Source organism: Pseudophryne corroboree, chromosome 3, assembly GCF_028390025.1.
Source record: "Pseudophryne corroboree isolate aPseCor3 chromosome 3, aPseCor3.hap2, whole genome shotgun sequence".
Classification (NCBI taxonomy): domain Eukaryota; kingdom Metazoa; phylum Chordata; class Amphibia; order Anura; family Myobatrachidae; genus Pseudophryne; species Pseudophryne corroboree.
This window is the reverse complement of record NC_086446.1, coordinates 251,440,705-251,467,413: the sequence shown is the minus strand read 5'-3', so window position 1 is coordinate 251,467,413 and position 26,709 is coordinate 251,440,705. Positions and strand designations below refer to the sequence as shown.

At 43.2% G+C, this 26,709-nt stretch overlaps 1 protein-coding gene across 14 annotated transcripts in view; it reads left to right on the top strand.

The window, feature by feature from the left end:
• The window catches only part of BCAS1 (brain enriched myelin associated protein 1), a 267,020-nt gene that overhangs the window by 164,576 nt on the left and 75,735 nt on the right, over positions 1-26,709 (top strand). For 9 of the 14 annotated variants that reach the window (XM_063959000.1, XM_063958999.1, XM_063958998.1 and 6 more), the window contains 6 exons: positions 351-521; positions 12,659-12,712; positions 15,415-15,582; positions 17,426-17,467; positions 21,968-22,135; positions 24,070-24,111. In XM_063959000.1, coding sequence (XP_063815070.1) covers positions 351-521; positions 12,659-12,712; positions 15,415-15,582; positions 17,426-17,467; positions 21,968-22,135; positions 24,070-24,111 — 645 coding nt within the window. The remainder of the gene's footprint in view (positions 1-350; positions 522-12,658; positions 12,713-15,414; positions 15,583-17,425; positions 17,468-21,967; positions 22,136-24,069; positions 24,112-26,709) is intronic. The other 5 variants (XM_063958997.1, XM_063958992.1, XM_063958988.1 and 2 more) reach the window with 4 other exon arrangements.

The window sequence follows — 26,709 nt, the reverse complement described above, 5'->3', positions numbered from 1 at the left end:
CATTAAGTATGAAAAAATCCCAAAAATGAAGAAAAAAATGTGAAAAACTCATGTCGACCTTTTGAACTGTCGACCTACTACATGTCAACCTAACGACCATGTTGACCTAATGGCATTGTCGACCTTCAGTGGTCGACCTAAGTCGTTTCAACCTAACAACCGTACCCCATATAACATCATTACCTCTGCTAATCAGATTTGTATGCATGATATATAAAATAAAAAATGACCTAATTCTATAATACATTCTCTAATTTCTATGTAAGTATAGCGTAATAACCATAGCACTAAACTTGACTGATTACCACCTAACATCTAACTCCTTCACTAATAACTAATCTGTGTTGTAGGTTGTCACATTGCAGTCTGTTGTGTCTGTAAACTCAGATAATTCGGACCCAGAGCAGGTACTAATTCAGGACCCTATATCCCCTGATGTCCCATCACAGATTGCAGCCTCTGAGGATGATAGGAAAGCTGATAAAGCACCAGCAACACGACCCAAGCCATTTTGGAGAAAGGTAACATTTGTTTTGTGTTAATATATCTGGGTAACATTATATTCTATGATAGCTGTCCTGTTCCATAGCAAATTATTATTATTACCGTCTATCTGCCTCTGTATGTGCGATTGATTTCATATGCGTCACCATTGTCAGTGTGCACTTGCACCAGCACCGTCCCTGGAAACAGACATTATTAAACGTATACATAACTCAGCACAGATTTCAACTGCATCAATGCTCCCTCATTACTCAAGCCTACGTTCAGCTGCAAGTGGATATGCAAACAAATAGCATACAGTACATCTCAGTGACGCTAATGTTTACATACACTCTGCTCTGGAATATGCACTGTGCAAAAACATTTAAGATACATCTGCAAAACTGACTGACGCTCACCTAATGTGTGCATATATTAACCATGTATGTACTGTGTTAGATTGCATCGCTGCAGTGTGAAAGGTGCAACACATGTTATTTGACCCGAGTCACACCACAAGGAGCTGGTTTGCTGATCTGGCACTCTGGCAGATGACAGCCACCGCCTACTTTTCATAACTTCACCTTTGTGTGCTACAAAAAAGGTCCACTTCTTATGACTCACACATTTTGCAGGGCAGATACGGGTTCAGTGTGATAGGGGTCGACCGGGGAATAACCGGGGTCCAAAGTGCAGTGTGAAGATCTCTAACAAGGTTAGAAACCATGTTCAGTATCCTGGGTAGGACACAGGTCGGAGCTGGGGCTTCAGTGTGACAGGGTTTTAGTGACATCTCTTTGAGGATTGTACTTAAAGTAGGTACTTAAAGTGATAAGTACAGTATGATTCAATCTGTGTTACTTGATGCAGTTAAATTGAATTATTTACAGATAACTGCAGACATAGGGGCCTATTTACTAAGCAGTTGTTGCAGTAAATCCTACAAGTGTTATTTGCGATTTACAAGAAGGTACCTCTCGTTACAATCCCCAAATAACTCCCCATAACTTTATATGGGGACTGTGAAAATTCCCAATTTGTCAAGCTCTGATAACATTCCAAATTGCCACGATATGGACCGCAAATTTCCATGGTCTGTGAGCAAATCTTAATAAATAGGCCACATTATCAAATTTTCCTTACAAAACAATTTAAGAATAAGATACCTGAGTTTAATTTCCCTAAGGGATTACTCAAGTGATATCATGTAATATATATATATATATATATATATATATATACTTATCCTGTCTCTTCCTTTAATAATCTTCAACTGCATCAACTCCAGCAATCTTCTGCCACCTAATACTTATTCCAGTGTCATCTGCTGATGTAGCTATGTTTATTTACCCTGTATTCCTTGTGGCGCCATATAAATAAAGAATAATATATATATATATATATATATATATATATATATATATATACAGTGTGTGTGTGTGTGTATGTATATATATATATATATATATATAAATATATACACACATACACACACAGTATGTATATATATATATATATATATATATTCACACACACACACACACACACACACACACACACACACACACACACACACACACACACACACACACACACACACACACAGTGCATATATATATATATATATATATATATATACACACAGTAAATATATATATATATATATATATTCTAGCTGTTCTACCCTTTCTTTGAATGGGGGATTCTGATTTCCATGGTTGTAAATATAAATGAGTGCTAAAAATTTGGAAAATCTATAGAGATGTAAATTTAAGACATCTTGATGTAAGTAAATATTAGTCCATGGTTCTTGGTGTTACCCGAGGAGCACCCGTAGCAGATATGGTAAAAAGTGACGGGACCATTTTTGTAGTTTATTAAATTCTACACACTGGAGGTGCAAATTTTGATCCAATTGTCCGTTTGGGCGTTATCGTTCAAAGTGTAGAGAGATACAGCACCAGCCATTCAGCTCTTACCTGTCATTTTGTAAACTGTGTTTGAAAAACAATAGGAGTATATTGGTTGGTACTTTATCTCTCTCCAAGCTTTGGTAAATAATCTCCCACTGTTTTTACTGTATATGCTGTTTCAATGTGATAAAGTGTCTTATTTAGGCCCACAATCATCGAGGTGGTGGGCATTTTTTAATATAACTCCTAAGAATTTTCTGATAATTATGTTTTTCCCTTTAATATAGATTTGCAGGGGTTAATGGCTGGTGTCAAACTATAAAATAATAATAAATAATATCTTATGCCAATATGGAAAGTTTAAAACATAATGGATACAATTATATAATCATAACTGTTTTATTTCAACAGATTTTCTATTACAAATATAACAAATGTTTTGTAAAACACAAATGTTATTAAGCAAATGGTTGTTTGATACATACTGTAGATATTATTGTATGTTTCCTGATGCAGTTAAACTGAATTATTTACAATCATTTGTATAGATTTTGTAGAAGCTAATCTGTCACCCCTGCTGAGGCCCCTATGGTGATTAGGAGCCTGATTCAGACCTGATTGCTGTTTTGTGAATTCGCACAGCAATGATTATCGAATGACTGTGCATGTGTATGCACCGCAATGCGCACGCGCGTCACCAAACAGCGACAGGATGGTGCCAAAATTTAGATCACAAGGTGTTCGCAATGTGATTGACAGGAAGAGGCCGTTTGTGGGTGGTAAATGTCCATTTTCTGGGAGTGTCAGCAAAAACGTAGGCGTTCCCAAGCGTTTTCAGGGAAGGTATGTGACGTCAGCCCCGGCCCCGATCAGTCTATTTGTATCGCATTGTAGGAGTAAGTCTTGGGCTATGCACAGATCGGAAAAAAATCATTAGATGGTAAGTTGCGAACGGATTTGCAGGTGTCCGCTCCGCTGTCTGGTGGAATTTTCGCTCGGCGTACACATGCATTCGCACACTTGCACAGAGCGGGTTTTCGCACTCCCTGGGTGATGAGTAGGAGGCTGCTGCCTGTTGCTGAATGCAACAGTCTCCTCTGCCCGCAGGGTGAGGTTAGCAATCACTCTGATCGCACTCTCTCCTGAATTTGCCCCTGGCTAGGGGGGCGCATGCAATACTTTTTTCACATTTTTTTTAAAGGGGGCTGGCCAACTATATGTGATTAGGCCACACACCCTACATTACTGGGGCCCAACTAGGCTTTCTACGGCAGTGTCCTTTTAGATGCAGGTTCAGCCTGGGGGAAGTTGTGCATAGTTATGCCCCAATATTGCATGCGTTTTGCATAGTCTGTGCATGCAGTATAGAAGGGCCCATATAAGCATCTGCACCAGGGTCCTTTCAGAAGGGTGTGGTATGAGTTGCCGGCAGCTGGGTCCCCAGTGGCCAGCATACCGGCGCCGGGATCCAGACCGCCGGCTTGCTGACAGCGGGGCGAGCGCAAATGACCCCATTGCGGGCTCACTACGCTCGCCACGCTGTGGGCACGGTGGCACACTATGCACGTCAGGCTATCTATTCTCCCTCCACGGGGGTCGTGGACCCTAAGAGGGAGAAAAGGTGTCGGTATGCTCTGCGCCAGGATCCCAACAACCGGTATACTGAATACCACCCCTTTCAGAAGCCCTGATCACTTTTATTATAGTAATGTTTATTAGTACTAATGATTACAGTATCTGTACATAAAGGGGTTCTGTAGATAAACTGTAAGTGCACATACCTTAGGCAAGCTTCTCTGTAGCAACTCTTACCATAAACTGGCGGTCTGATACCACAACCCCATGGCGGACCTTACCTACTGTATATCAAGCTGGCATGTTGACTAACTGGGCAAGAATGTGACTTACATGTCATTGTTCCACACAGCTGTAAAAGATATATGCCAGAGGGACAGGTAGTTAAAGTTAGTTGCACAATACCTGCTATAAAAATCACCATCTGGCTTAATAATACAGAAGCTGCTGATGGAAGAAAGCTGGGATAATTTACACTTTCAAATATTGTGAGACTCAGGTGGAGGCCTGCTAGCTTAGAGCTTTGTAATTGGTTAAAGTAACTACTGTAAACATCAGGATAATTCAGTGCATTTCAATTGAATATTAAAGGATGAGTGCATACAAATATTCTTGATATAGAGCATTACCTTGATGTTATGATGATGCTAGTAAGGTCAATTATTCATTTTCTTTGCTCCCCCATAATTGCTTTATTTCCTGGCACAGCTCTCCTGTCACTCTTATTGATGAATGTTAATCACAGAATAGGAGTTTGACTAGTGTCAAGGACTGTTTGACATCACAGGGTGTGTTGTCAGATCTAAAAATAGAACAGAGGTAAAAACAGCAGGCACCACCCAACTTTCTTCATGCCTTACGCATACCATAAACCTATAGCTAACATAGATATTACTTTGATGTGTAGATTTACAGAATGATTAACATTTTTGAGTCAGGTCAATATCCTATTGTTTATATACCACAATATAAATATGTTTTTGGGATCCATCCAGTACATATTTCACTCGGAAATAACGCTGCAGCAGCATCCAAAATTAAATCAGCGTTTTTTATTATATTCTTCATTACGGCTCTCACTTAATTTTTGTTAGCAAAATTAAGTGGCTTGATTTGCATGGAATCAGTCCCGGGAGATTTCTTTTAAACCTGTGTGTGTATGTATATATATATATATATATATATATATATTAGAGATGAGCGGGTTCGGTTTCTCTGAATCCGAACCCGCCCGAACTTCATGTTTTTTTACACGGGTCCGAGCGACTCGGATCTTCCCACCTTGCTCGGTTAACCCGAGCGCGCCCGAACGTCATCATCACGCTGTCGGATTCTCGCGAGGCTCGGATTCTATCGCGAGACTCGGATTCTATATAAGGAGCCGCGCGTCGCGGCCATTTTCACACGTGCATTGAGATTGATAGGGAGAGGACGTGGCTGGCGTCCTCTCCGTTTAGAAATTAAAATAGATAGGAGAGTGAGAGTGAGACACTTCATTTACTTACTGGAGCTTAGGAGGAGTTATACTAGTGACTGATGACCAGTGACCTGACCACCAGTGCAGTTTTATAATTTATTATTATTTAATAATCCGTTCTGTTCTTGTTCTCTGCCTGAAAAAAACGATACACAGTGACTCAGTCACACTCACATACCATATCTGTGCTCAGCCCAGTGTGCTGCATCATCTATGTATAATATCTGACTGTGCTCACACAGCTTAATTGTGGGGGAGACTGGGGAGCAGTTATAGGTTATAGCAGGAGCCAGGAGTACATATTAAACAGTGCACACTTTTGCTGCCAGAGTGCCACTGCCAGTGTGACTGACCACTGACCACTGTGACCAGTGACCTGACCACACTGACCACCAGTATAGTATATTGTGATTGAATGTCTGCCTGAAAAAGTACACTCGTCGTGTGACTTGTGTGGTGTTTTTTTATTCTATAAAAATTAAAAAACTCATTCTGCTGACAGACAGTGTCCACTCCAGCAGGTCCGTCATTATATAATATATACCTGTCCGGCTGCAGTAGTGATATATATATATTTTTATATCATTATTTATCATCCAGTCTACTAGCAGCAGACACAGTACGGTAGTTCACGGCTGTAGCTACCTCTGTGTCGGCACTCGGCAGTCCATCCATAATTGTATACCACCTACCCGTGGTTTTTTTTTTCTTTCTTCTTTATACATACTACATCTCATTATCATCCAGTCTATATTAGCAGCAGACACAGTACAGTACGGTAGTCCACGGCTGTAGCTACCTCTGTGTCGGCACTCGGCAGTCCATCCATAATTGTATACCACCTACCCGTGTTTTTTTTTTTTCTTTCTTCTTTATACATACTACATCTCATTATCAACCAGTCTATATTAGCAGCAGACACAGTACGGTAGTTCACGGCTGTAGCTACCTCTGTGTCGGCACTCGGCAGTCCATCCATAATTGTATACCACCTACCCGTGGTTTTTTTTTTCTTTCTTCTTTATACATACATACTACATCTCATTATCATCCAGTCTATATTAGCAGCAGACACAGTACAGTACGGTAGTCCACGGCTGTAGCTACCTCTGTGTCGGCACTCGGCAGTCCATCCATAATTGTATACCACCTACCCGTGGTTTTTTTTTTCTTTCTTCTTTATACATACTACATCTCATTATCATCCAGTCTATATTAGCAGCAGACACAGTACAGTACGGTAGTCCACGGCTGTAGCTACCTCTGTGTCGGCACTCGGCAGTCCATCCATAATTGTATACCACCTACCCGTGGTTTATTTTTCTTCTTTATACATACTACATCTCATTATCAACCAGTCTATATTAGCAGCAGACACAGTACAGTACGGTAGTCCACGGCTGTAGCTACCTCTGTGTCGGCACTCGGCAGTCCATCCATAATTGTATACCACCTACCCGTGGTTTTTTTTTCTTTCTTCTTTATACATACTACATCTCATTATCATCCAGTCTATATTAGCAGCAGACACAGTACAGTACGGTAGTCCACGGCTGTAGCTACCTCTGTGTCGGCACTCGGCAGTCCATCCATAATTGTATACCACCTACCCGTGGTTTTTTTTTTCTTTCTTCTTTATACATACTACATCTCATTATCAACCAGTCTATTTTAGCAGCAGACACAGTACAGTACGGTAGTCCACGGCTGTAGCTACCTCTGTGTCGGCACTCGGCAGTCCATCCATAATTGTATACCACCTACCCGTGGTTTTTTTTTCTTTCTTCTTTATACATACTACATCTCATTATCATCCAGTCTATATTAGCAGCAGACACAGTACAGTACGGTAGTCCACGGCTGTAGCTACCTCTGTGTCGGCACTCGGCAGTCCATCCATAATTGTATACCACCTACCCGTGGTTTTTTTTTTCTTTCTTCTTTATACATACTACATCTCATTATCATCCAGTCTATATTAGCAGCAGACACAGTACAGTACGGTAGTCCACGGCTGTAGCTACCTCTGTGTCGGCACTCGGCAGTCCATCCATAATTGTATACCACCTACCCGTGGTTTTTTTTTTCTTTCTTCTTTATACATACTACATCTCATTATCATCCAGTCTATATTAGCAGCAGACACAGTACAGTACGGTAGTCCACGGCTGTAGCTACCTCTGTGTCGGCACTCGGCAGTCCATCCATAATTGTATACCACCTACCCGTGGTTTTTTTTTTCTTTCTTCTTTATACATACTACATCTCATTATCAACCAGTCTATATTAGCAGCAGACACAGTACAGTACGGTAGTCCACGGCTGTAGCTACCTCTGTGTCGGCACTCGGCAGTCCATCCATAAGTATACTAGTATCCATCCATCTCCATTGTTTACCTGAGGTGCCTTTTAGTTGTGCCTATTAAAATATGGAGAACAAAAATGTTGAGGTTCCAAAATTAGGGAAAGATCAAGATCCACTTCCACCTCGTGCTGAAGCTGCTGCCACTAGTCATGGCCGAGACGATGAAATGCCAGCAACGTCGTCTGCCAAGGCCGATGCCCAATGTCATAGTACAGAGCATGTCAAATCCAAAACACCAAATATCAGTAAAAAAAGGACTCCAAAACCTAAAATAAAATTGTCGGAGGAGAAGCGTAAACTTGCCAATATGCCATTTACCACACGGAGTGGCAAGGAACGGCTGAGGCCCTGGCCTATGTTCATGGCTAGTGGTTCAGCTTCACATGAGGATGGAAGCACTCAGCCTCTCGCTAGAAAACTGAAAAGACTCAAGCTGGCAAAAGCACCGCAAAGAACTGTGCGTTCTTCGAAATCCCAAATCCACAAGGAGAGTCCAATTGTGTCGGTTGCGATGCCTGACCTTCCCAACACTGGACGTGAAGAGCATGCGCCTTCCACCATTTGCACGCCCCCTGCAAGTGCTGGAAGGAGCACCCGCAGTCCAGTTCCTGATAGTCAGATTGAAGATGTCAGTGTTGAAGTACACCAGGATGAGGAGGATATGGGTGTTGCTGGCGCTGGGGAGGAAATTGACCAGGAGGATTCTGATGGTGAGGTGGTTTGTTTAAGTCAGGCACCCGGGGAGACACCTGTTGTCCGTGGGAGGAATATGGCCGTTGACATGCCTGGTGAAAATACCCAAAAAATCAGCTCTTCAGTGTGGAGGTATTTCAACAGAAAAGCGGACAACAGGTGTCAAGCCGTGTGTTGCCTTTGTCAAGCTGTAATAAGTAGGGGTAAGGACGTTAACCACCTCGGAACATCCTCCCTTATACGTCACCTGCAGCGCATTCATAATAAGTCAGTGACAAGTTCAAAAACTTTGGGCGACAGCGGAAGCAGTCCACTGACCAGTAAATCCCTTCCTCTTGTAACCAAGCTCACGCAAACCACCCCACCAACTCCCTCAGTGTCAATTTCCTCCTTCCCCAGGAATGCCAATAGTCCTGCAGGCCATGTCACTGGCAATTCTGATGAGTCCTCTCCTGCCTGGGATTCCTCCGATGCATCCTTGCGTGTAACGCCTACTGCTGCTGGCGCTGCTGTTGTTGCTGCTGGGAGTCGATGGTCATCCCAGAGGGGAAGTCGTAAGCCCACTTGTACTACTTCCAGTAAGCAATTGACTGTCCAACAGTCCTTTGCGAGGAAGATGAAATATCACAGCAGTCATCCTGCTGCAAAGCGGATAACTGAGGCCTTGACAACTATGTTGGTGTTAGACGTGCGTCCGGTATCCGCCGTTAGTTCACAGGGAACTAGACAATTTATTGAGGCAGTGTGCCCCCGTTACCAAATACCATCTAGGTTCCACTTCTCTAGGCAGGCGATACCGAGAATGTACACGGACATCAGAAAAAGACTCACCAGTGTCCTAAAAAATGCAGTTGTACCCAATGTCCACTTAACCACGGACATGTGGACAAGTGGAGCAGGGCAGGGTCAGGACTATATGACTGTGACAGCCCACTGGGTAGATGTATGGACTCCCGCCGCAAGAACAGCAGCGGCGGCACCAGTAGCAGCATCTCGCAAACGCCAACTCTTTCCTAGGCAGGCTACGCTTTGTATCACCGCTTTCCAGAATACGCACACAGCTGAAAACCTCTTACGGCAACTGAGGAAGATCATCGCGGAATGGCTTACCCCAATTGGACTCTCCTGTGGATTTGTGGCATCGGACAACGCCAGCAATATTGTGTGTGCATTAAATATGGGCAAATTCCAGCACGTCCCATGTTTTGCACATACCTTGAATTTGGTGGTGCAGAATTTTTTAAAAAACGACTGGGGCGTGCAAGAGATGCTGTCGGTGGCCAGAAGAATTGCGGGACACTTTCGGCGTACAGGCACCACGTACAGAAGACTGGAGCACCACCAAAAACTACTGAACCTGCCCTGCCATCATCTGAAGCAAGAAGTGGTAACGAGGTGGAATTCAACCCTCTATATGCTTCAGAGGTTGGAGGAGCAGCAAAAGGCCATTCAAGCCTATACAATTGAGCACGATATAGGAGGTGGAATGCACCTGTCTCAAGCGCAGTGGAGAATGATTTCAACGTTGTGCAAGGTTCTGATGCCCTTTGAACTTGCCACACGTGAAGTCAGTTCAGACACTGCCAGCCTGAGTCAGGTCATTCCCCTCATCAGGCTTTTGCAGAAGAAGCTGGAGACATTGAAGGAGGAGCTAACACGGAGCGATTCCGCTAGGCATGTGGGACTTGTGGATGGAGCCCTTAATTCGCTTAACAAGGATTCACGGGTGGTCAATCTGTTGAAATCAGAGCACTACATTTTGGCCACCGTGCTCGATCCTAGATTTAAAGCCTACCTTGGATCTCTCTTTCCGGCAGACACAAGTCTGCTGGGGTTGAAAGACCTGCTGGTGAGAAAATTGTCAAGTCAAGCGGAACGCGACCTGTCAACATCTCCTCCTTCACATTCTCCCGCAACTGGGGGTGCGAGGAAAAGGCTCAGAATTCCGAGCCCACCCGCTGGCGGTGATGCAGGGCAGTCTGGAGCGACTGCTGATGCTGACATCTGGTCCGGACTGAAGGACCTGACAACGATTACGGACATGTCGTCTACTGTCACTGCATATGATTCTCTCACCATTGAAAGAATGGTGGAGGATTATATGAGTGACCGCATCCAAGTAGGCACGTCACACAGTCCGTACTTATACTGGCAGGAAAAAGAGTCAATTTGGAGGCCCTTGCACAAACTGGCTTTATTCTACCTAAGTTGCCCTCCCACAAGTGTGTACTCCGAAAGAGTGTTTAGTGCCGCCGCTCACCTTGTCAGCAATCGGCGTACGAGGTTACATCCAGAAAATGTGGAGAAGATGATGTTCATTAAAATGAATTATAATCAATTCCTCCGTGGAGACATTGACCAGCAGCAATTGCCTCCACAAAGTACACAGGGAGCTGAGATGGTGGATTCCAGTGGGGACGAATTGATAATCTGTGAGGAGGGGGATGTACACGGTGATATATCGGAGGATGATGATGAGGTGGACATCTTGCCTCTGTAGAGCCAGTTTGTGCAAGGAGAGATTAATTGCTTCTTTTTTGGTGGGGGTCCAAACCAACCCGTCATTTCAGTCACAGTCGTGTGGCAGACCCTGTCACTGAAATGATGGGTTGGTTAAAGTGTGCATGTCCTGTTTATACAACATAAGGGTGGGTGGGAGGGCCCAAGGACAATTCCATCTTGCACCTCTTTTTTCTTTAATTTTTCTTTGCGTCATGTGCTGTTTGGGGAGGGTTTTTTGGAAGGGACATCCTGCGTGACACTGCAGTGCCACTCCTAGATGGGCCCGGTGTTTGTGTCGGCCACTAGGGTCGCTTATCTTACTCACACAGCTACCTCATTGCGCCTCTTTTTTTCTTTGCGTCATGTGCTGTTTGGGGAGGGTTTTTTGGAAGGGACATCCTGCGTGACACTGCAGTGACACTCCTAGATGGGCCCGGTGTTTGTGTCGGCCACTAGGGTCGCTTATCTTACTCACACAGCTACCTCATTGCGCCTCTTTTTTTCTTTGCGTCATGTGCTGTTTGGGGAGGGTTTTTTGGAAGGGACATCCTGCGTGACACTGCAGTGACACTCCTAGATGGGCCCGGTGTTTGTGTCGGCCACTAGGGTCGCTTAGCTTAGTCATCCAGCGACCTAGGTGCAAATTTTAGGACTAAAAATAATATTGTGAGGTGTGAGGTATTCAGAATAGACTGAAAATGAGTGTAAATTATGGTTTTTGAGGTTAATAATACTTTGGGATCAAAATGACCCCCAAATTCTATGATTTAAGCTGTTTTTTAGTGTTTTTTGAAAAAAACACCCGAATCCAAAACACACCCGAATCCGACAAAAAAAATTCGGTGAGGTTTTGCCAAAACGCGGTCGAACCCAAAACACGGCCGCGGAACCGAACCCAAAACCAAAACACAAAACCCGAAAAATTTCCGGCGCTCATCTCTAATATATATATATATATATACTGCATATATGATGAAAATGTTGCATATTTGACATTGTAATGTTGATAATTCACAAGACATGGGGTCTTTGTCTTTCTTTTGAGCTATGAGTGCTGCCAACAGTTTACGTATGTGATTGGTGATGATTGGTGATTACCACTAGAGGGCACCGGCCATTTATACGAGATTTAACATTTTGAATGGAGTGCTGCTGACTGTCGTTGTATGTATAAATAGATATATATATTTCTTCTATTTCTTTTATATATACATATACTTTTTTTTTTTTTTTTAGTATCTGCCAATAGAATCTTATTCAATAAACTACCTTGCTATCTAGCAATATCAGAGTTTTGTAAGTGTCAAAATTTTGTTGATTAATTGTCTCCAAATCATTTATGGTAAGCTACTTTCTGTCTTTAAACTTGTTTCATTAGAAATAACTTAGCATTTGACATCATTAAACGCAAAGGATACAAAATGTCACCCTTCATTGATTTGATACCTATTGTTTTTTAAATGTAGATGAGTCCCATCAACTCTTATCATTTGTAAATACTGTATATTATCTGTACAGAAATATGCTTTGAAATTGATCAAACATTCAACTCAGAGCACCTGAAGATCCTCTTTCATTCTCTATTTCTCTAAATGGCATAATACCTAAGAATCGCCCAAACACATCTAATGTCTGATTTTTTTTCTTCAGTCTTTTAAGGCAGATCCACAACCCATTAAAATCCAGGAGAATGTAAGTTCATTTGTGAGTCAAATCATATTTTTAGTTCATTGGAATCTTTAAGACGCAGGGCCTAATTCAGCATGGGACGTAAAAAAAAGTGCGGAAATCGCTTTTTGGTAATTTCTACACTTCTGCGCATGCACGCACACCACTGCACATATGTGCAAGGACTTAGATTGTGATCAGATGCGATTGCAATCTAAGTCCCAGCGGTGGGCAGCAGTTTGGGGGCTTCTTTGTGGCATTGGGGGGGTTGCGGTCCGGACTGTTTGTGGGGCAGGCCGCGGTGGCTGTGTGATGTCACACGCAGCTGCTGCGACACAAAATATGGCGGCTTGGCAACTGCCTTTGTAGCTAGGCTACAGAGGCAGAGGGCTACACTTACGATGCAAGCGTATTGCTCACATTTCAGCAGGGGGGAGGAGCCAGCATGCGGGCGGCTTTACCCTGTGCTGTGCGGCCCTCTGCATGCTAGAGAAAGGAGTTGTAGTTTTGTGATTTCTCTAAAAACTACAACTCATGCTGAATTAGGCCCTTAATTAGGGACCTCGTGATTTATATTAAACTGCCCCTGTAAATCTATATAAATCTATATACAGTGGGTAAAGTTGAAGATATTATCTATATACATTTCAGTAAATAAATGTTTAAACAAATTTTATGCACCATCACCAATGAAAATGTATTTACACACTTGTATACAAGTATTACCCAATTTCCCTTTTTGGGTGATTAAGCCCTCTGCTTATGGGAGGACAAGTGCCAGAATGTCCCTAAGGATTCATCACTATCCTTTGACCAAAAGGAGTCTTTAAGTGTCTTGGTTAAGTAGACTTAGTAAAGAATAACACTATAAAGCCACTAGGGAGACACAAATAACTTACTGGCTTCCTGAAACAGGAAATGTTAAGAAGTAAAAAAGAACAAGATTGAGAAGGTCACAAAAGTAAATTTGACTTGATCTGGGGGTAAATCTACATTTGCTTTGCTTTTGGGGCTGAACCAACCAATCAATACTGTTTGGACTCCATGGTACTTGTGCTTGTCCACACTAGATTTGTGTGATGACATGATGAACAAAATAGTCTCTGTACAGTACCTAGGTCCGTCTTGTGACAGGCCTTGCAGTCAATTTGAAGAAATGTGCACTAGGAAAATTTGACATCAAATATTTAAGGTATGTGATAGGAAATTAAAGGAGAAACTGAAAATCAATTGATGTTAGCACCTATCACCACTAATGCAAATCTGTATGTATCTAGCAAATGAAAACGTCAGGAATTTGTTCATATTTTGAATTAAAAAATGTAAGCACACAATCCAGCATAAAGGGTTCCTTGTTTTCTGGATATTCCCATACTATCAAATATGCTTCTAATACTATTAAGATGTAGTTAAAATGTACTCACCTCCCAGATACAGAGGCTAATATCTAGACCAGGGCTGGCTTGTGGTCCAAAAACAAATAGTCTTATATAGCCTTGATTGCAGCAGCTTGGACAACATTAGGCAACATTTGTGACACAAAAACAGAACAGAAATAAGCCTGCACTCCATTTTAACCATATTATACACAGGAGACAATGACTGCTTAAAGCCTCTAATTCAGGGATTCCCAATCCCAACCATGGTCCTCAAGGCACACTGACATTAAAGGTTTTAACGATAGCCATACTTGCGCACAGGTGACTTAGGGGCCTATTTGCTAAGCCTTGGATGGAGATAAAGTGGACGGATATAAAGTACCAGCCAATCAGCTCCTAACTGCCATGTTACAGGCTGGGTTTGAAAAATGCCAGTTAAGGGCTGATTGGTTGGGACTTTATCTCCGTCCACTTTATCTTTATCCAAGGCTTAGTAAATAGACCCCTTAATTAGTACATGGATTTAACCATCTGTGCTATAGCAATAAATATGACTAATAACTGAACTGTTTGTGAGCCTTGGGGACCAATGTTGAGAAACACTGCTCTAGTTAAGTCCAGCCTGTGAAGGATACCTGTGATGTGCAATGCACTGTTTGAAGGGTAAATTAGATTTTTGTTAGAAAAAGGATGTACATGATGCTGCATATTGCTCTTACTTGCACATAACTCAGCGTTTCCCAAACTTGGTTATCTCGCTCCCCCCCATCAGCACAGGATTTAAGGGCATCCATGCTTATCTACAGTGGGTACAGGGTATGTGTTGCACATGTGTCCATGGGGACTCACACCGCACACCGTGCACCCATTCACAATACTTATCTCTTTGTCAGCGCCGTAGATATCACCAGGAACATAGTGCAAGTGTGACTGTTTCTGGGGATTTGCATCACAGATATCACTGGAAACAAGGTGCAAGCAGAGATCTGCACATGCGCACTACAGAAATCATCAGGAAGTAGTACCCATACCATTTTCCTGTAGATGGGCACATGTACATTAGACTCTGGCTCAGTGCCAGAGTCTAATGAGGAATCTGCCTGCAAAAGAGGGACGGGCCCATAGGGACGCTGAACAGGTTCCCTCCTCCCTCTAGATCCGCCCTGGTACAGATGTTTAAATCAAGAAGACGGAGGTGCTAATTAACTCACCTGTGCTTAAGATATCCTAATACAATGTATTTTGAGTTAGGAAAAAAATTATTTACATGTTTAAAGTATTAAACAGTAATTATAGGGAAATTAACGTTTTCTGTCTATGTCACATAACATCTAATTCCGTCACTAATCTGTGTTGTAGGTTGCGGTAGAGCAGCCTGTTGTGTCTGTGTCTCTAAACTCTGAGCAGTCAGCCCCAGAACAGGTACTAATACAGGATACAACAGTATCAGACTCTGATGTACCAGCGCAGGATAATGGAAAACCTGTGATAGAAGTTACCACACGGCCTGTGCCTTTCTGGAAAAAGGTTGGCAAATATTAAATCACACATTATTTATCTTTGTCTAGTTTTTCTTTTCTTTTAATTTTTTTTCATTATTCATTATTTCTATATCTACAATTATTGTTTTATTTGCTTCTTACAATTTGATCCACAAACATATTCTTCAAGGGCAGGGGTAGGTAATATGCGGTTCTCCAGCTGCTGTGGGACTGCACAGTTTTGCTATCAGGGCATGCTAAAACTGTGGCATGGCATGCTGGGTTGAGTAGTTCATCAGCAGCTGGTGGGGCGCATATTGCCCACCCCTTTTCCAGGCGGTAATAAATACTGGTGACTTTGACTGCTGCATGAATCCTGTCTGATCAACTGTAGTACTTTCTCTATAGTAGGTTTCTGTTATTCATTAAGCAGGAATCCACTTATTAATTCCCTAGCAACTCATGGCAAAATGTCTGCCTTCATTGTCTGTACATGACAGGTGCACTTCAGCATTAGATCTCTTCTTCTAAATGTTGGCAATGTTTGCTTAAACTTTCGGTTTAGCTATAATGTTGAATGTCTCTCCCAACTTGGGTGTTATCAATTATTGACTCTAAAATTCTCAGCAATGGATTTTCTCTACAATACTTTTTTTATGTAACTATGTTGCTTAAAAAGTAATGTTTTGAATCTTCAATCAAGTTAAGTCTTAATATTAATATAAGGAACATAATACAGAGTTTTCCATTTGCATAATATACAGAAACCATGAACACAAGACAGGGTTAAGGAAGCCATTTTGGATCATCAATTCCAAGGATTCATTATACCCACAAAGGATACAGATGTGGCCGCCATTTTAGGGCCACTACGCAGCATTACACTGGGCAGAATAAGCAAGGCCTGGAAGAGATGAAACATAAATACAAAATGCTAGGCGAGATACAAGATATTTACAAAATTATCTGAACCATTCATCCTACCGAGCGAGGCAGCCATAGGAAGTGTAATGCACAACCTACAATATGCGAAATAAGCAAAACATGGACTAAGAAATACAAGTGTGAAAATGAAAAGCGACTAAACTCTGCATAAATAGATTCACATGTTGTTCATCCTACCCATGAAAGCACCATATGAGGCATTTACCTAGGGTGCACTATATAGGTTACAGAGAGCAGGATGATCAATACATAGAGGCCATAGATAACTGGGATGGGAAGAAGGGGCAGTATGGAAACTAGTCAGTGTAATGCAGAAGGAGCACGTGGGAAAATATCAAAACAAGGTGACATACAGCAAAATGAGCGCGGTCAGAATGCAATAATAATAGCAATAATAGTCAATGTTGGTATCTTATATTCTGGGCAGAGGATTGTTACACTGACCATTCTCACAGCTCCCCAAGGTTGGCGTTTGCTTTAATAGTTCAGTGATGATGATTAATTGTCCAAAATGCTGCAGTCCTGACAGCCACCAAGATTATTTTAAATAGATGTGCAAACAAATATCAGGGTGTTTGCGGCTGGAATAACCACCAATCCAGATCACAGATTGGGAACCTCCAAAATGCATTTGGCATTGGCAAAGAAACAGGTTAGACAATGACCTCTATCTCCATAGGTTTGTAGTCACCCAACCACACTAGCTGTGCATTACTACTGTGGCTCCAACTGCTCAGTCCATCTCCCTTCATGACCACATTCCTGTAGGAGTGTGGAGCAGGGGGCTGGCAGAATGGGAACATACCATCTGTCCTGATAACCGGTGGGGGGTATTATTCTGTTACAGGCTGTAATAGCACAGAGATCCTCTCTAATTCCGTCTTTGCAACTTTCTAGTGTTAAAACAACTGATTCATTTTACTCAAAACTGCTTTTCTCCTCAGTCTTTTAAAGGAGAACAACAGCTCCGAAAACCCCAAGAGAATGTAAGTTCATCTAGTCAGGAATATTTTATAGGCATACATTTTATAATACAAATAAGATATTTTTTATTACTCAAAGTATGGGGGGGGGTTCAGAAATATCTGTAGATGGGGTTTCTTTTTTATTCTTTTGTAAAAATGTGGCTTTAAATGCAGGTTACAATACTTTATCTCTATAGATTTTATCATTGTTAATCTGCAGGTAAACACATAAGTGCATACTGTGTTCCCCATTGCTATTTACATGTGCGTAGAAGCCAGCTTGTTACATGAAAATAGTAATGACACAAAGAAATTTACCTTAAAAAAGTCAGCTGTTGTGTTATGGCGATATCCCAGCGGTTGGGATGCCGGCGGTCATGTGACCAATGCTGGAATCCCGACACTACTCAGGAGACGGTCGCCGGAACACCGACAAAGGTGAATATCGGGGTACGTGTTAGGGCCCGGTGGGGGAAGGGGGGGTCCTGTCCGGTTTTGGGATCGTCAGTGTCAGGAAGCTGCTGTCGGTCATATGACCGCCGGCGTCCCAACACCGGGATAACATTCCCAACCTGTTATGTCACAGTACCTCCATTCGCAAAATGCTTAGATTGCATCTAAAAATTGTAGTTAAACTCTAAAAAAAATATGACTTTTTCTATAAAGAGCATATGCCTTATTCATCCTTATTTCTTTGGAATTGAAAATAACATTAATTTATTTTTATTGAGCATGTTCTGGTTAACAAAAAGCTCTCGCTAATGAATTTAACCTATTATTTATTTTTTCTGTCCATGAAGGAAGAAACTTCTTTAGTTGTATCTTTATAAAGAACTCTATAGTAACACAATTTCCCAAAGCTTTGGTTTTATGAGGCTTAGATTCAACACTATTAATTTTACTGTAACACACTAGTGTTAATTTAAATTCTGTCAATTCAAAGTGAATTGCAGTTAATTGAATTAACATTTAACTATGTTTGCAAAACATCCTAATTACATATCTTGTAACTTATTTTAATAGTTTTCCCATTACCCATAAGTTGTTATAATATATCCAATGTTGTGACTCATGACGCAAATTGTATCCTGGCCCACTAGACAGAACCACTGTCATAGCATTGTGTACATTTGTATAATATGATAATGCCTTATGATCTAATATTACACATTGTTAAAGTCAAAGGGCTAGTTTAAATAATATATCACAGAGGCATCACTAGGGTTGGTGTCACCCGGTGGGAAAACTCATGGTGTCACTCCCCTCCTCATGGAGCTCCTCCCGTATCACACCACACCGCACCAAATCCACAGTAATGTTTTACTAAATATAATTGCTTCTGATCATTATTTGAACAAATAATGTGATTCTCCAGAAAATGAACATAAAGTCACACGCTTTAAAACATTTTTTCCTTGTAAACGGGTCTGTTAAGAAATTTTTGTTATATGAAAACTTAATTGCTTAGTAGCAATGCCTTACCCTATAATTTAAGACCCACTAAAATCTTGGTATTTTGGAGAAGCATGTTGTTTGAATTTGTGTAGCTGGCCCATGCATCACGGAGAATCGACCATTAAAGTCGTCCTAAATTACCCCCCAAAAAAACTTTTTCAATATCAAATACATTTGCTTGACTTAGTCAAATATATTTTTTCTGAAAGAGTGGACCTGCTGCGTACTCATATTGGAGGGATGATAGATTGCCCATTAGTGCCTGGAGGGCAGCTCTGCTAGTCCTAGTGGTCTGGTGGTCCGCAGGGTGGGTGGGGTAACTGGCTCCAGGGGTCTTTACAGGTGTACTTTAGGTGTAACCACGGGCTGGCCCACCATCAGACAGGGGGATCAGGTGAGATCCACAGTAACTCTCCCCGGCCAGCCCCTAAGCAGCAGGGAGTGGGCAATCATTCTCTACCACCTCCATCCAGGTGCCTGGGCTGCAGAGCATGTGTGCCCGGCTGTCAAAGGTCAGCCAGTGCCCGGGCAGCGGTAGCAGCGTCCTCCCACCGGACTCAGGCTAATTTCCTGTGCAGCAACTCCGCCGCCCTCCCACACCGAGCCACCCCTGCACTGAGACGGAAGTGAGTTACAGGAAGGGGGGGGGGCGTGCAAGTGGGATGTGGAATTGAGTGGGCAGTGGGGTGTAGAGTGAGGTCTTTGCATTGCGGGCAATGGGCAGGTGTGCGCATCGCGGGACGGCTGGGAACCTGGGGAGGACACACAGCTGCAAGCTTACGAAGAAGCAGTCCAGGTGCCGCGGCACTGCGGAGAGTGAGTCACTCACTCTCTGCAGCAGTGCCCTCTTCATTCCCCGCATATGTGTCGGGCCGACACTGCAGCGGAGGTGCGGTCATAACAGGTGTCTGTCAGTGCAGGGGGTGCAGGTGTGAGTGTGGCTCTTTTTGGTGTTACCCCATGGAGGTGACACCCGAGTGCAGGCCGTACCCCCCGCACCTCCCTTGTGACGCCTCTGATATATCATACTAAGATTACATGTAACCTCTATTGGTCCAAGTCAGCATTAAAGCTATATTTTGTGTTTAGCTCATTAACAACAAGGCAACCTACTGTCTTCCATCATGGAAGTAGCTTGCAATAAAAGTTGCTCATGAGTGTTTTCAAGATATGAACTGAAAAAAAAAAACCTAACTGTTGCACAGAAAAGTCTTTATTCCAGATTCCAGACATTCTATGCAAATTGTCATTTTTATTTCAGAGCACATGGTGAATGGCTCAGTCACTATTTAAGCCAGGGGTGGGGAACCTTTTTTCTACTAAGAGCCATTGGGATATTTATAAAATCCTTCGGGGGCCATACAAAAATTATCAACTAAAAAATTAGCCTGCCCCCAGTAGATATGCCCCCAGTAGATATGCCCCAAGTCAGTAGTTATGCCCCCAGTCAGTAGTTATGCCCCCAGTAGATATACCCTCAGTCAGTTGATATGCCCCCAGTCACTTGTTATGCCCCATTAGATATGCCCCCTAGTAGCACCGCTTACACACACATTAAAAGAAAAAAAAACACAATACTCTCCAGTCCCGCTCCTGCTTCCGGACCGCTGCCCTCCGCCTGGCTGTCCGCTCCTCAGAACTATGGGAGAGACGTCATGACATTACTCCCATAGCACCACACAGCCGCACACACACAGACTGCCAGAGCCGGAAGCCAGAGCTCAAGAGTGAGCTTGTGCCTCCGGCTGCTGCTGAGGGGAAGGAGCCGGAAGCCCGCTAGTAACAAAATCTCAGCAGGCGCCCGGCATCTCCCTTGGTTAGGTGAGTCTGGCCGGGCCGGATCAAGTGGCTCTGCGGGCCTTATACGGCCCGCGGGCCTGAGGTTCCCCACCACTGATTTAAGCAGACACAGCAGTAAATATTATCATGTATTGAATTGATGCATATCGCAGCGGTACATTATCTAGTACTGTTGCAGTTTAATATCCCAGGGTTCCCAGAAATGTGAAATCTCTGTTCTTCTGTGAGGGCTATCTCTCATTTGCCAGCAGTCTAATAATACCAGAGAAAGGTTAAAATGAAAAGCGTATGCATTGGGAATACCCACACATGCACATAGGGTCTGATTCATGTTTGTAAGTAAAGCAAAAAAAAGCAAGTAACTTTGTGGCTGGAACAAATCATGTTGCCATGTAAGGGAAGCAAACACATTTAGATTTTTTCTGTGCAGGGTAAATACTGGCTGCTTTTGCATTTAGCCAACAAATACTGGACAGATTTATTGAACACAACCCACCCAAATCAATCTCAAACTGCCCCACCTGCAGTGCAATATGGTTTGGTCCAGTTGCTTGCTTCTTTGCTTTACTTACAAACATGAATCAGGCCCATAGTCATGTCATCCAGCTGTGATCCAGCTTATTATCTCCAGCTTGACTGATCCCAATTGCCAAGCATAGCTAATGTCATCCTGACTTGATGTTTGCCAGTGATGAAAAGCTTTGCTTTTTGCTGTTTGTTAAAGTGACTCAGACTGCCATTCCCATATAGGGCTATCAATGATTTATCTGTGGCTAGCATCTGTGTAAATTGTAATAAGCTAAGAAAAGCCCTTTCTCTGGTGAATATGTCAAGGAAAGATGTCATTTCAACTTTATAAACAGACACCTAGATTATTTGGATCCATATATTTCTAACATTATCTCATGATGTTGTTAACTTACCTTAATAACACATAATTTTCTTTGAAATTAAAATTTGTATATATATATATATAACTATTGAGTATACATAGTTTGTGGGATACGTACAGACCCAGGCTTGTTGGAGGGGCCCAGTGAAAGGCCTGGGATTTTGCTGTCCCCCTTTGCAGCGCTACAGATAGGTTTTTTTTTTTAGTTTTTTTAGGAGGCATGGTCAGTTGGTCACACCTCCCAGATTTGCCCATGCCCCCCTCTCGATGGCCCTGATGTAGTGTCCCCCCCACCAGATACCAAAAGATGTTACTAACTTGCCTGTTTATCTGTCTGTGTCACATAACATCTCATTCCATCATCTGTGTTGTAGGTTGCGGTAGAGCAGCCTGTTGTGTCTGTGTCTCTAAACTCAGAGCAATCAGTCCCAGAACAGGTACTAATACAGGATACAACACCATCAGACTCTGATGTACCACCGCAGGATAATGGAAAACCTGTGATAGAAGTTACCACACGGCCTGTGCCTTTCTGGAAAAAGGTTCAAATCATATATTTATTTAATTATTCTTTAGTCTGTTTTTTTATCATCTTGTGTTGCTTCTATTTCTACAATAAATTTTTATCGGCTTCTTATAGTACGATCCGCAAACTTTAATAATTGATTACATCTATCAAAAATTTCTATCTTCTATCCTATCTTCTCTTGGTTGAAAACATACTTTTGCCTGAATCCTCAGTAAGTTACGTTATGGCATTTTATATTAGAACCAGAGGACTGTTATACTGACCATCATTCTCATAGCTTCCCAAGATTGGTAGATCCTTTATTGCTTCTGTGATTATGATTTACCACCCTAAAGAGGATCATAAATGGTACAGTGTTGACACCCACTTAGATTGTTATAGGCAGATTTGGGCCCAAATTACCATGTGTATGTGTTACGGTGTTACACGGATTAATGCTGAAGTTGAACAGACGCCAGATACCAGGATGATAATTCAAAATAAAACAGTTTTATGACAGAATTCCAGGAAATGAACACAGGGTAACAGATGATGTTTAAAAGGCATAAGCAAAGGTACACAGAAGAAGGTTAACTTCACCTGAACAGATGGCTGGCAAGGATAAGAGTCTCTGAAATATGATGTAGATGAGGTACAGGATATTGGCTATAACAAGGATTCTGGAACTGTACAACACAAACAGGAACTCAAAACTGCAACATGAAAACTGGCTGAAAAACTGACTAGGAACAACAGAACTATACATGAACTGAAACAAAACTATCACTGGCCCTGAACCTCAGCGATAATAATACACATTTATAGGCAGCAAGGCCAACCACTACAGCACACCAGGGCAAGTCCCCTGACACACAATGTGCTGCAGATGGGTAAGGTAATCAGGAGAGAGAGCAGGTTCCAGCTGATTACCCCAGCTGGGCTGCTCTTCAATCAGCACCTCTGACAGCTCAGGAGGTACTGCAGGTCAGAGACACAATAGCAGCACCCCTGGCAACCCAGAGGTACTGCAGGCAAGAACATGATAGCAGCACCCCTGGCAGCCCACAGGTACCATAGGCAATAAAATGATAGCAGCACCCCTGGCAGCCCAGAGGTACTGCAGGCAAGAACATGATAGCTGGCAGAGTCATAACAGTATGTGTCTGAAATAACCATCAATACAGATTCCAGACTGGTAACCTCCAGAAGTCATTTCAGACTAACAGGAAATCTGGTTGGACAATGACCTCTATCTCTCTGGGTTTGCGATCACCTGACCACACTAGCTGTGCACTACTGGATCCAACTGCTCAGCTCAAACCCCTTCATGACACAGATCTGTAGTAGAGTGGATTAGTGGGCTGGCAATCTGGGATGAGTGCTGCTTGGTTGTCCATTACCATATTGGGGGCAGAGGTATTAAGCCTGGAGAAGTGATAAAGCAGCACTAAGTGGAAGGTGATAACGCACCAGCCAATCAGCTCCTGTAATTTTTCAAATCCGTAATGATTGACTGGTGCGTTATCACCTTCCACTTATCACTTCTTTATCACTTCTCCAGGCTTACTACATCTACCCCTGAGTGTGCTGTTGTTACAGGCAGTAAATAGGGTGGGGGAGGACATGATAGAAACTTTCAAATCAAATACACCAAGGGCCTTAACAATTTTCATGAGGGAAACATTCTTCAAAGGAAGAGAAGTATTAGAACTCGAGGACATGCACTGAAACTGGAGGGAGGCAGCTTCAGGGGAAATATAAGGAAAAATTACTTCACAGAAAGGGTAGTGGATAAGTGGAATAGCCTCCCATCAGAGGTGGTAGAGGCTAAGACTGTAGAGCAATTTTAACATGCTTGGGATAGGCATATGAATATCCTTACAAAGAAATAGCACAGAGGTGACTGGTCCTCACTTTCTAATTCTAAAACAACTGATTCGTTTTACTTAAAACTGTTTTTCTCTTCAGTCTTTTAAAGGAGAACAACAGTTCCGAAAACCGCAAGAGAATGTAAGTTTTTCCTAGTCAGGTATATATTATTTAAAATTCTCTATAGATGTTTTTATTTTTTATATGGAACAAAATTATATTTTTATACTTAGTTAAACAAAGAAAATTGCAGCGCCTATGTTTGACTGATATTCAACAACCAAATTTAGTATCTTAAAGCCAGGGATTTAAACAATGTTAGGTGCCCATATGCTTCTATAAGGAGTTGTGTGATACTCCTGAGGATGAAATTAACTCAAAAGAAAGGGAAAAATAGAAGTGCTCATAACACCATAAACATTGTAATCCCTGAAGAGATTTTACAACCAAAGGAGTCAAAAGACAATTCAAAATATATTTATTTTTAAAAAAGAGATGAGTAAATGACACTATCTTTAAAAAATGCTCATATATAAAACACTGTATGCTGTCCCTATTTCCACTGAAAGGTCACGATATACCAATATAAAAAATTCACATAAATGCGGGGGCGTGTCCTGGCTGGCAACTGAGAAGGCTGCACTTCATATGGGCTCCAGCCTGCACACTTGCAAATAGCCCATTAAAACCACCTTGGATGCATTATCCCCCCAGCATCTATGCCCCAACCCCTTACTATGTATACCTGCCTCCGCGGGTAAGCGCCGCGGAATCGGGAGGAGGCATAGGCCGACTCTGCGGGTTTCGGCCTTCCCACATCCACGAAGCCGGGGCCTCGATTTTGGTGACGATCCGGGACGGGCGGCGGAGCCACGCGCAGGAGTCCGTGACCGCTCTCACTGCTGTGCTGCCCGCCACCGCCTGCCTCACCGCTCCCCACCGCCATCTGAGGGCTCACCCTGGCAGCCGGGTGCAGCGGAGGAAGACGAGCAGAGGCCTCCGGGCGTGATTACTCCGGGGTGGCGGGCATTTTACCGAAGCACTGTGGGGTAGATGACAAACACCCGGCATCTGTGGCTCCAGCGCGTGCACCAGGAAACATCCGGACGGTGGAGGTACCCCTTCTCTGACCCACCGTGTTCCTGCCCACGCTCTGAGTCTCCCCAGCCCGCTGACCGGCGCTAACCCCCGCTGACCACCTGACAGTGCGGGAGGTCTGAAGTGCGGCACGTTCTGTCTCCCTGCCGCTGTGTTCCTGCCAGGGGGGACTGCAACTGCTTACAGAGCCGCTTCTCCCTCCACAGCCAAGTCCTGCTGCCAATACTGCTATATAGGGTGGACACCGCAATTCTCCTCCACCACCCGCGGCTCGCTCTCCTTCTACCCTCCTCCGTCCTCCTCTCACCAGTTCTCTTCTGCTGCACTGACCGCTGGCAATTGAAGGGGCACAGGCAGACCACAGAGCCGTCTCCATACATCGGCCCTCCATCCCGGTGTCTGCCTCCATACCAGGTACTGTGGGAGGGTTTTTCTATAACCGTTGCTTCAGGGCCAACGGACCCCGGGGACCACGATCTCCCACTGGGAACTCGTATTGTAAGTGCTGCTGTGGCGCGTACTGTTGGATTCTACTACTCTGCTGATCCCCCTCATAGCCCAGGACGAAGTCCCCACGCTTCGAAGACAACCTATGTCCACAGCCTAGTATCGCTTACGCCTCATCAAGTTCCTCCTGATTCTGTAATTCACGGGCCAATTGGTCGAAGCAGGACACCTGGGCCTTCCTGTTTGTTCTGCTGCCCATTCCTCAGATATACAGTCACTCCGCCAAGGTCTTACCCAGCTTACACTGGAGTCGCCATGCCCCACTAACTAAAAAGTGTCCGCCAGTGGGTTTTTTCAGTCCCTTAACCTCATATATCTAACTACGTCATATTCACAGCGTTTGCTCTGTAGATTGCGCTACGACCTGACATACGTGCACACCCCCCCCTTTTTTTTTCATAGTCTCTATACACACCTGGTCCTCTGATTGCCGACCATCATGAGTAGATCCAATACTAATGCTAAGAAAAAAGCTGAAGGGGACATCTCACAACACTTCCATAAAAATGATAAATCCTCCTCCTTTTCGGATCCTCCCTCGCCCCGTCTCTCCCAAATGGACAAAGATGTGGCTGACATGCCTACTCCGTCAACGAAGGAGGACATTCTCGCCCTACGTTCTCTCATATTGGACTTTAAGGAATCCATGGAATCCAAGCTAGATAAAGTGGTTACCTCAATCAGGTCCGACCTCTCATCACTGTCTTCTAGAACCTTGAAACTGGAGTCACGACAGGACTCCCTTCAAAAAGTCCAAACTGAGCTTATCAGGGATGTCGATCATATCATTCAAGATTTATCAGATTTACGGACAAAAAACAAAGACCTGGAGAACCGGGAAAGGAAATGCAATCTATGGATACGCAACATACCAGAATCAGTCCCCCCGGCAGATCTTGAAGCATACCTTCACAAACTTTTCTCCTATGTCGTCCCTGACATCGGACCGCGGAAACTTAAACTAGAAAGGGCTCATAGAGCTCTAAGACCTAAGCCACGTGAAGGTGATCCCCCAAGAGATGTCATTATACGCTTTCTCAGCTTCAAAGACAAAGAATTGGTTCTTCATCCGACTAGAGGGAAACTGCACATACTATTTGAAAATGCTAAACTGCAGTTTTACCAAGATCTGGC